Source organism: Lathamus discolor, chromosome 2, assembly GCF_037157495.1.
Source record: "Lathamus discolor isolate bLatDis1 chromosome 2, bLatDis1.hap1, whole genome shotgun sequence".
Lineage (NCBI taxonomy): Eukaryota > Metazoa > Chordata > Aves > Psittaciformes > Psittacidae > Lathamus > Lathamus discolor.
The window spans coordinates 87,041,184-87,052,408 of NC_088885.1; the positions used below are offsets into that span (position 1 = coordinate 87,041,184).

Here is an 11,225-nt window from a genome sequence, read left to right on the forward strand (position 1 = left end):
GTTTTGTGTAAGTATTTATTATAAGCTAACAGATGAAAGTGCCAGTCAGTGCCCTGTTTCCTTTGTATCAACACTGGTTCTCGCAACTGCAGATGGACAAATCAGGGATACTGGCTGGTCAGAATGTACCTACTGTGCTGTGCCACCTACCAGTCAGGGCTTTTCCTAACAGTATAGAAAGAAACTGCAATTTGCTTATAGCTGTTCCTATGATTTCCCCAGTGCTTCATAAACCCAGAATTTGCAGTGGTTGCACAAGCAATATTGGCTTATTGCTCATGCTTAAAGAGATTCAGACAGCTGTTCACTAAATAGCAATGCCTTATAGAAAATGAGAGCTTTTATTAAAGATTCACTTTACTTTAAAGTTGCCACAAGATAGTGGACTTGCACAGCTGTCTCTGTGAGGGCCATCTGAAGCTCTTAATACATACTACTTGTAGTTTTGTCTTTGGTGGCAGTTTTAGCTAAACTGTCTAAATGGGGTATTGCATGTGCACCAGAGTTCCTTCAGTTTACAGTCTGTCATTCAAGCCTAAACTGAAACACACTCTGAAGCTCAGAATAGCTGTCCCGCACAGTCCTTTTGTTTGTATGAGTATTAATTCTGGCAGAAGGGTAGAACTGAGAACTGGAATCAGTAACCATGTCAGCTGGAACAAGGGTGCCCTAACTTGGGTCAGCATGTTTCTTTACAGGTGGATGAAGGGAAAATAACATAACCTTACTTCAAATTGCATAAAGTATACTTGATGAGCTGCCATGTAAATACATTTTCATGTTAGCTTGTGCATCCTGTCCTGTGTGGAATTATTATTTATAAGTAGCCAAGCAGAATTCCCAGCATCACTTGGTTTGATTTTAACTGTTAGGATTTGATACAAAAAAGGTGAAACTTGTACATCCTTAAAGTTCTGTGTTTCACCAGTAGATACAGAACGTGGCCATTTTTTCTTGTTAAGGCTACTGTTTTGTGAATTGTGGGTGTCCCAACAATCCCTGGAGATTTTTTTTAATGCAAAATCCAGATCCAAAATATGATTTACATTGTGTCATGTTGTGCAGTCTGTTCATGTTAATTTGTTGCATGTATAAAACCCTTACAGTAAGTAGTACCTCAGCACTAACAGGTGAGGCAGCATGAGGTAATGAGATACTTTCCAACAGTACAGCGGCAAGCTTACAGCACATCGGTAATCTAGCAGTTGTCATGCTAGTGAAACAAACTGAAGAAGGACTGAAATGTCCTTGCAGACATTTATGAAGAACTCCATAATATGGAAGAAATCATCATGGTACTTTTTTGACACAGAACTGAATGGAAAAGTCAATCACTAAACTGAATGAGAAACAAGTAGTAGGTGGAACAACTTGTGAAAAATTCAAAAGTGAGGAGGTATGAGAAGGGACTGAAAGAGGAAGGAGGGGTGACATAAGCAAAGAAATGAGATAGAAAAAACCTCATCCTGGTGTTTTGGTGAATTACGACTTTCGTCACAGTGGAAATGAGGCGGTGATGCCTATTTCTCATATAGGCCAGAAGGTGGCGGAGTTCCCAAACAAATAAGATTTCCAGTAGTTTTTCAAACACAGATGGTTTGTAAATATAGTAAGACTAATTAAAACAAGTAATTTGTACTGACTGTCCCAAGCTAAAAATAACCTGCCTAGAATAGGGCTGTATTCCAGCTCATTCTTCTCTGGTATACATCGGATACTGATTTTTGAGAAAGCATTCTGGTATTGTTAGAAAACATTTCCTTCTCACTTTGTTCTTACTGTGATTCATTAAACGCTACTGGATTTGTTTAATGAAGTATTTATTGTTGTAAAGGAATGTAGCAGTTACTGATTTCTTGTCCCTAGTTCATTGAATATAGAGGAACTTTGTGGTCATGCTCTCATTATGAGAGTAACAAACACCTCTCAGAATGGGCTGCTCTGTGTGCTCTGCTTCTCACATCATGCCAAACAAGTGCTATTGATTGCCTACTTATCCAGGCCCCAGATTAAGAAGTTATTTGGTTTTATTATTTTTCACTAAGAGATTCACAGTGTTCACAAATGATCCAGGTTCCCCCTCTGTAACTACCTGACAGAACTCCAGGGTCAGTTAAAGCTGTGGTATTCCAGTACTTGTTCTGGTATAATCAGTGTGGCTGCTCTTTTTTGAACAATACTGCCTCAGCTTTAAACAGCAACAGGATCAATGGCTCTTGAGAACCAAACTGATGCATACCCTGTAGGAGATACTCTTTCTCCTGAAATTGCCTTAAAACATTAGTGCTGGATTCAGTGAGAATACAAGGCACTAAATGTTTAAGCAGGGTTAGACATTTAAACATGTTTTTTAAATGACTACTGCTCAAATTCTTATGCTTTTTCCATTCTTCCTACTAAACTATTTAGTGCTTGCTCTAGTATTACTGTTTGGTGGTGTTTATTTCTTTTTTTCAGCACTGGATACAGAACCAGAGATGATTTTTCTTGTGATACTTTTGAACAGGTCAAATCCATCAGAAACCATTTGTATAGTGAAAGTCAGCAAAATGGATGTCCAAAATCAGCTAAACCCAGATTTTGTCTATTTAAATGCTAAATACACAGAAGTTCCCTTTACGTGGTCATCCACCTGAAGTCTACTGAAACTTCTAAGCACTTCTGGAAGTCAGATAATTTCTTTACTTGTCTTTTTAAGGGTAAGCCCGCCTTTTGCGGAAAATCTGGGTTGAATCCACATTCAGCTGTTAGGCAGATAAAATGGCACCTGGCAATTCTGTAACAACACTGTAAGGACTAAGAAGTCAGTGAAGACTGATTCCTTGAGGACCAATCTTGCTTAAATGTTAAGTCTGTGTATAATTATGTAGAAGCACTGCCTAAAATTGCAGAGACGGCTGTCTTCTAGGTCTTGCTTCTAGTGTTGCTGCCCAAAATGCTCAGTTCTTGCTGTTCTTCATGAGATTTTCATGAGATTGTATGAAGAAGACATGCATTTGAATAAGTATGAGGAAAAGTACAGCTGCTGTTTCATCCTATTTTTAATCTGAATCATTCTCATTAACTAAAATGTAGAGGAAAAGGCAAAAGAGCACCATATTGCTTTTTGACAGAAGGTGTTTTTTTTTTTTCCCACATAAATGTTGCTGGCAATGACAGATACAAGAGATTTAGCATGGATCCAGGCTTGGACAAGGTCTTTCTGTTAAGCAGATGATGCCATTTCTCCTGTAGAAATCTGCCTTCACGTGATTAATCCTTGCATGAGTTTTAACTGGCTGCTCTAAGGGCTTATTTATGCGCTTCCCATGCTCTGAAGATGACAAAACAGCGACAGGTCTTGCCATTTCCTGTGAAAATATAAAAGTTTCCTTATGAGAAAATCACAGAGTGAATACTTGGCAGTTACCTATTGCTAAATGTGCTGTGGCCAGAGGCAAAATGACAGAACTGTACAGCATCTGCTATACAGATGTATATGTACTTAACAGTGATCTGCACTCTGTTCCATCCCTGATCTAGTTTTTTATGTATATTAATAAACCATGAATGTATCACTAGATGACAAGATGGTAAGATATGGGTCTGTGCCATGAGTTACTGTGGACTGGTAACTTTTTATACACTCACACACAAATACACACAAAGAGATGATTACTGTGTGATTACTGGCAAACTAAATGCTGTGTTACTGGAAAGTGGCATAGATTTTCCCTTCATTCATATTTTTCTTGTACAGTGACTTGTGTGATTCATTTGAAAAATAGAGATTTGTGTCCCCTGTTACAGGAACACCTATGCTGCTTGCACAATTCATTGAAAGCCCCATATGAAAAAAAATCAAAGCCTAAAGAAAAACTCTGAGCAACCATTAGTCCGTGAAAACTTTCCCTGAAGTATATAAAGCATATATTGGTGTATTTTTGTACAATGAAAGGATTTACTAAAAATTATTGTAGTTGTAAGATTACAGAAATAACTGCTCTGCAATGATGGGAAGTGGACTTGGTGAACAATAACCTGACCAAGAAAAGATTATTTTAAGGCTCTTCTTAGAAAACTGAACTTTAAGTGACTGTGCAATTACTATCTGCAATCTGCAGTTCTTTCCTGTGCTACAGCAACAGGGAGCTCAGGAGTCAGCAGGGCAAGACAAGAATTGTTTTTTTTTCTTTCCCTAGCCAAAGGTCTCACATTTATCAGGCGGCTTGTATGTTTGCACAGTGGCTAACACAGTAAGTCTTGGTCCCCAATATGCTTATCTAGTCTTACAATATAAATGATATCTAAAAGGAGAATCAAAATGTTGATGCCACACCACAGTTCAACTGAAAACAAATTACTTCTTTGCTACAACAGATGCAAGCCTGAGCCATATCAGCATTTATGATAGAACCCACGAGCCTCTGTGTTTTCTGTGAGGATACAGGTGGGAGCACAGATCCAAGAGGTCTTTTAGCTGGACAGTCAGCTGAGAGACATTTCTAAACTTATGGCCGGAACTTGACCTGTGATTCTTGGGAAGATGCTATAAACCATTTTTTTCAAAAACCAAACCAAAACCCATAAAGAAAAAGAAAAGAAAAAAAGTAAAAAAAGTCCCAAACTAAACCAAAAACCCAACAGAAAAGCCCATTCCAAAACTACCATTCATCCCTCAACTCTCCACTGACCCTTCTGGCCTTCCTTGCTCCACTCACTTAAAAGTTATTCAATACACCAACTTTTTTAAGTCTACCAGAACAAAAATCAAGTCAAGAAGAGTGGCAGTCAAAAACTAGGAACATTTCCTCCTTCACCCCAGTTGAGGAAAAATGAAAAAGGAGAAACAACAGAATCTTTATACCATCAAGAAGGGCTTTGCTAGTGATACAGGGTTTATAGTGCTAATGACAGGCAGCAGTATGTAATTTTGATAATTTGTTTTCCCTTTAAATAAATAAGATTGAATTTTCAGCATCCTTGGTAGCTGCACAGCGCTGACTGTGCACAGTGGCATTTCATCTTTGTGGCTTCAGCATTCAGCAGATTTTCCAACAGTTGGCTGGGAAGTGTCCTGCAACACGCCTTCACAAAGTGTAATTCTAGCGCTGTGAACACTTGAAAGCAGCCTTCTGCAAACACTGCACTGCAGTCACAGTGCTACATGTAGCTAAACCAAGAATCTATGACAGTACTCTTGGGTTCCTAGGGTGCACCCAGGCTCTGCAGGAAAAGAAGCGCTTGCAATGTTGTTTTTTTTCCACTGCAAGAAAAGCAGTGTACTCTGGGGGGTTCAGCCTGTCTGCTTTCAGCATTGTACTACAAAGATGTGAATTGTGGCCTTTTTATTTATAATGTTTTCTAGTATAGTTATTGTTATAAAAAGTCTGTGAGGGCCACTGAGGTACTTAAGGCAGGAGCTGAGTATGTGACTTGAACTTAGCTATGGGTAAGTGTTGGGTGTCATGAAGTACAGGAGGATCATGTTGTAACTTTTTAACAGCTGTGGGTTTGATGTGTCTCCATGCTAATTCAAGGGCTGGATTAAGGGACACCTGTTCAGGCAGAGTCCCTTGCATACACTGCCCAGCAAAGCTGGCATGAATTCTGGCCCATACATGTTTTTCTGGTTGACATAAGAGCTCAGTAAGAAACCTTAACTCTACACTGATAAAATGTTTATATACAAATTTCCTATCTGGAGTTTGGTCTTGAAACTGGAGAAGGAGGTTTATATTTGTTTTGTTTAAATAAAAAAGGAGGTTAATTTTTAATTGGAGTAATCATTTGCATGGCTTTTGGTTTCATGCAGATTTGCAGTAGAGTTACTAGGCATGAGCGGCTGATGGGAATGGGCACTCCTGGGATTCCTTTGGGAGCATCTAATATTCCCTGCACTGTGTGATAATGTTGAGGGGCATTATGGTTACGCACTTGAATTGAAACGTCCGGCATATATAGCTGCTAGTGAGACGAATCATAAGAAGTGGCCTTTGTCACAAAATATCAATCTTTTTCTTGCACACCAATTAAACTAATTTTAATTTTTGTCTCTCTCTTCTTTCTTCTACCTCTGTCATATATAATCACCAACGTGGGCAGCCATTCCTATCCTACCCATCTCTTTGCATCCCATGAACCCAATAGGATTTTGAGGCCATTAACACACAGAAGCTGCACTTCATTTGGGTTTTGACAGCTTTTGTGTGTGTGTGTAGAAACAGAAATATATAAACACTTTTGTATGCATGTGTATTGTTCAGGTTGCTGCATGGAAAAAGAAATATGTATATATATATATATGCATATATATTACAGTATTTCTGTTTTCAAGGCACCTGTTTAAAAACATGGCTGCATACTTCCTTAGCTATCAAGCTGCACACCAAACCCAGATTCTGCTGGCCTTGAATGCTTTGCCAAGCCTTTTCCTGGCATGTCCTTGGTCTTCTGACTGACCCCTCATTTGCATCACTCATTTGCTCACTGTGAATTTCCTTCTTGCAGGGCAATGTGTTTTAAGTTTGTATAACAAACTCACCAGCATCAGGCACTTGGGCTCTCTCATTAATGCTGGCATAGGGAGGGTGTATGTCAGAGGACAGTGGTTGATTTGGGCCCTGAATTCAGCCATCTTGGGAAAAGGAGTTTCCAAGGATAACAGAAATAGCTGTTGGTTTGCCTTGCTGTGCGTATATCTCGCATATGCCTTGTCACCTGAAAATCTACAGGATGCCAAAGAGGAGGAACTAACTCAGGTATCTTCTCTAGCTAATGATTTCCCCTAAACTTCCAGGCTGAGCACAACAATGTCCTCCTTCTGATTCCTTTGCTACCATACAGGCTGCATTATAAAGGCTAAAACAATGCCTAGGGTCTCCAATCATGTCAAAAAGTACGAAATACCTTTAACAAAGATATCTGTGAATTTATCAAAGGGTTACCTCCTCAATAATGTTAAGACCACAACTCTTTGCATGTTGTCTGTCACTTCGGTGAAGATGTTTGTCGTAATCCTCTTGTCTTTTAAAAATGGCATCATAAGTGGAAACATCTCCTGTCTTGAGGAAAGGGGAAAAGATGGCTAATTCACACTATTGCTTAACTTTACAGGTTACAGAATATATGTAGTCAGATCAGTACTTAAATTGTTCATATGTATCATTAGACAATCACAACTGTAGTATCACTGAGCCACTATTAGCAAGTTTAGGTCACTCATTTGGATTAGTCTGCAATACAAATACCTAATGACATGTGATATCTTTTTTTAAGTCTGTTCAGCTCTGAAATTTTCCTTGTGGAAATTTAGCTCATTTTCCCCTGTAATCTGTTGTAACTTCTGGAAATTTAACTGCTTTGTTTGTTTTTAATTTCTGAACTTTATTCTCCTGTAAAGTGAAAGGAAAGCAGGCAGTTTTAAAATTCATTTGGAATGAAAAAGACAAAGGTATCCTGCAGTGGAATCACCATTTAATTGCTTATTAAAGCAAAACTGAGAAGAATTCAGAAACATGCCACAGTGGTAATCTTGTGATCCACTAGTATGCATGTATCTGTCATGTATGAAAATACAGCACAAGCCAAGCCAGAATATTATTGTATTTACGGTACCTGTTGACATAGTTGCATCCAAATATGCAACATTAAAGAGCTGATCTGCTAACAAATGCATTTGTGAAATCCAGTCAAGAAGTTTCATGAATGGAATCAAAGGTATTTCAAAACAAGAAAAGTTTTCAAGGAAAGAAAAGCAAAATCCTCTTCTGAAATATGCTGGCTGTTCATTAAAAGGTCCATATTCTTGTAAACATGTCAGTCCATCACTGTTTTTGTGCATGGCTGACTACAAATTTGAAAAATTGTCCATTTTGTTGGGTTTTCCTCTAATTTTACAGTGTGCCCTATTCAGCCATTAAAAACCTCTTGTACTTTGAGTCTTACAATTCAATCTTCCAAAAATAATCAACTCAGGGCAGGTCAAGAAGGCTGTAATGGTTCCATTAAAAGATTAAAAGGAAACCATAGTTAAGAGTGTTGTGAGGCACTGCTGTAATCACAGGCTTAATTTGGAAGAGTATCTCCATTACTCGGTTCTGGCAACAGGAGAGGTGGTTTGATTTAAACCTTCATTTCTCAGAAACTAGCAAGCATCAGAGAATTTCAGGCACATTTAAGAACATCCTGCATTTGATTTCTCGTTTCCATCATTACTATTATTTCTGTGCCTCCTTGTTTCTCTTTTCCTTCTGCTGCTACCAGATGCATTCAGAATTTTATAGGGCATCTAATTTGTGCTCACCACTGGGAATGTTATTTGCTCCTTTGTTTTCATCCATGTGGCATTATTTGTCCATTATTTGTTACCTGTGTCAGAGTAGATAATTCATTCTTTCTGGATTCCACAGATAGGTAGCCAGGCTGTTATTTTAAAAATTAGCCCTGTCCCAGGTGATCTGTTTAAGATCTGCCAGAAGAGGCAAAACTTCTGTGCTCAATATACTGATGAACTTTTGCCGTTGTTTCTCCTTGTTAAATGCTGACTTAGTTGGCATAGGTGGTGGTGGTGACCTGTTTTCTAAACCCATCAGAACAAGTTAATCATACAGAACAGACAATAAACTTGCACTCAGAGTGGGCATCCTCTGTGTACCACTACTAAAGCTAAGCACTTCGCATTCATTAATATTGCAGACACACAAAAAATAATAGCTTTTTCCATGTCAAAGAAGAGGAAAAGCCACACAAAGTTGCTATAGTAACTTTTTTAAAACAATCAAAGGAGCAACTGTCAGCCAATAGGTTAAAAGGCAGGAATTTCTGGCTTCTGGCTATGTGCTGGACACATCTTCCTCTTAAGTCTCTCTGTTTCTGTCTCTGACACAGTTGATTTTAGTGACATTCCTGCAAAAAGGAATGCAATTCCTTTGCCTGTATAAATAAAAAATTTGAATGACCTGGTTCCTTAATTGTGAAGAAGAATAGGTCGATTCTGCTTCCTCCCCTGTGGCCAAGGCCTGTGCTGTGAAGAAACCTATTAAACATCTGTTACTGCTTTTTGTATCCATGCCACTGGAGCAGCATTTTCCACAAACCATGTAAACACTAGTGTGAAAACAGTCCTCATATTGTAAGCAAAAGGTGTACCATATGGTTGCTAATTCTATGCAGACTGCAAGCTCTACCAGCCCCAAGAGCACCATGCCAGCCCTCTGACCTGCTCCAGCTTTCCTCTTGTTGTGCTCTCTTTACCGTGTTCTGTTAAGCATGGCATCAACTATGCCTGCTCAGGTTTGGCTCAGACACCTTCCCAAGGAAACACAGAATTCAACACAAGAGAGTCTGACACTACAAATCTACCTTTTAGCAGGGCCACCTGGTCAATGCAGGAAATTTGCTGTCCCTTTCATGCCCAGTGCTGTGCTGTGGTCTGCACCCTACCCACATCCCAGGGCCACACAATGGACAAACTCACCGCTGCCCAGTGCTCTGCATTCAGCAGTCAGTCATTTGGGTGGGGAGGGCATTCACAGAGTATGTTTATTATTATAAATAAATATATGTTGCCAGAATATCGCTATACTACATTGATATAATAGACATTTCAGAAATTTTTACTGGGTTTTGCTTGGTTTTTTTTGGGGGGGAGGGTTGGTTTGGGGGTTTTATTTTGAGGAAAAAGCTGTACAGTTCAATGTCTCATATAACTCTTAAGAGAGAAAAAGATTTGCCACCCAGGAAGTATAGTGCAACTGGAGCTGAAGGTGTAAGATTGCTTTAATTTATAATTTTAAATATGAAGACAGAATGAGGGAAAGGGATAACACAGCAGGCAGTGACAAGTGAGACTCCTTGCTAGTCTATTTGAGTTAGATGTTAAGTGTTAGTGTAACACCTTCAGAAGCATTCAGTTATCAGGGTATCTATTGATGTTATTGTTTCAAACATCTCTACTGATTTTCTTAATTAAAGCTGAGCATATGGAAAAATTCAACAAGGCACATTGAAAGCCATTTCCCTCTACTGAAAATGGAGCAGTTTCTTATTAAAGGGTGTCTGAGAGTGCACATTACCAGAAAAAAAAAAAAAACGTGCTGCATCCGACCCCACTGATAGACGATGCCTTGCTAGTGTTCTCCCTAAAGATGTCTCACGTTTTAGTGATACCGTGTACCTTAACCCCCAGCAAACCATGTTTCTGCCTTCTCTTGCCATCCAATGAAAGGCATTACCCTCATTTTCCATCCACAAGTAGCAGACACACGTTACACTTCGCAAAGGCCTCTGAAAATGAAACCTGCTATATAGGCATCAGATAGCCTTGCTCATGGCCAACATACGGCATTTCTACTGGCATTTAAAATATGAATGGAACTCTTTTAGGCACCTGTTTGAGCACGTCCCCCATAATGAGGGCTGAGCCCTTGCACCCGGACTGAGCACAATGTTGTTAGCTAACTAATGCAGGGAAACGCACGGGGAAGCTTGTCTCTTCCGCCTCGCTGGGACCTGCTAAATTCCCTGGCTCATCCCCTTCCCTCCCTCACCTTGGCTTTCCGATTGAAGTAGCTGAGCTCCGGAGGGCCTTCCCGACTGGTCGGGATGAAGCTAAAGGCGGATTGGGCGGAGAGGGGAGGCTGTCTTTTCCTTCCTACCGCAAAATCGAGCGTCTCCTCAGCACCTCCCGACCCTCCTGGGCCATGGCCTGCCGCGGCCTCCTCTGGGGAGGGAGAGGCCATGATGCCGAGCGGCACCGTTACTCGGCAACGCTCTGTCGCCGCCCAGAGAGAGGGCCCGGACTGCGGGGCCGAGGCGGGCAGGAGGGCCCGTAGCGCCGCGAAGAGGACTGCCCGCTGGCCAGAGCCGGGCCCCCGGGCGCGGCTGGGCTGTGGGGTCGCGGCGCCGGGCGTTTCCACAGAGTGGTGTTAAACCTGGAAGTGAGGATGCCCGGACAGCCAGGCGTGAAGGTCTGGGTCCAGTTTCAAGCAGCGGCCTCAGTGCCACCTCAGCGGGTAGCACGTCCCGCAGACCGCCCTGGGGCTCCAGCAGTGCCCTCCCTCAGGCCAACTCCCTCATCACTTAAGCCCTTCCAAGCTGGAGAAGAGCGAGAGCAAAGCCTTGCTTCTTACTGTGCTGCTTAGGGATGCGTGGCTGACTACCTTGGTTTGTTTTACCTTTCTTTTCTGCAGCCACAGCTGCAGAACTAGTATGCCGTAGGTACAGTATTGCTATTATTACTATCA

At 40.8% G+C, this 11,225-nt stretch overlaps 1 protein-coding gene across 1 annotated transcript; it reads right to left on the reverse strand.

The window, feature by feature from the left end:
• Positions 1-2,944: 2,944 nt before the first annotated feature.
• CFAP90 (cilia and flagella associated protein 90) lies at positions 2,945-10,721 on the reverse strand. The gene is made up of 3 exons (XM_065669307.1): positions 10,530-10,721; positions 6,927-7,043; positions 2,945-3,350 (listed from the first exon to the last, which is right to left on the reverse strand). Exons 1-3 carry the CDS (start codon positions 10,719-10,721, stop codon positions 3,171-3,173), a joined length of 489 nt encoding a protein of 162 aa, XP_065525379.1. The 3' UTR covers positions 2,945-3,170.
• Positions 10,722-11,225: the final 504 nt, after the last annotated feature.

What these genes read in the sequence shown, in the direction of transcription:
- CFAP90 (XM_065669307.1), bottom strand. Translation starts at nt 10,721, where the DNA reads ATGGCCTCTCCCTCCCCAGAGGAGGCCGCGGCAGGCCATGGCCCAGGA. An exon ending in ACTTCAATCGGAAAGCCAAG is followed by an intron (nt 7,044 to 10,529) that starts GTGAGGGAGGGA and finishes CCTTTCCTCAAG; the next exon opens with ACAGGAGATGTTTCCACTTA. An exon ending in GTCTTAACATTATTGAGGAG is followed by an intron (nt 3,351 to 6,926) that starts GTAACCCTTTGA and finishes ATATTTTCACAG; the next exon opens with GAAATGGCAAGACCTGTCGC.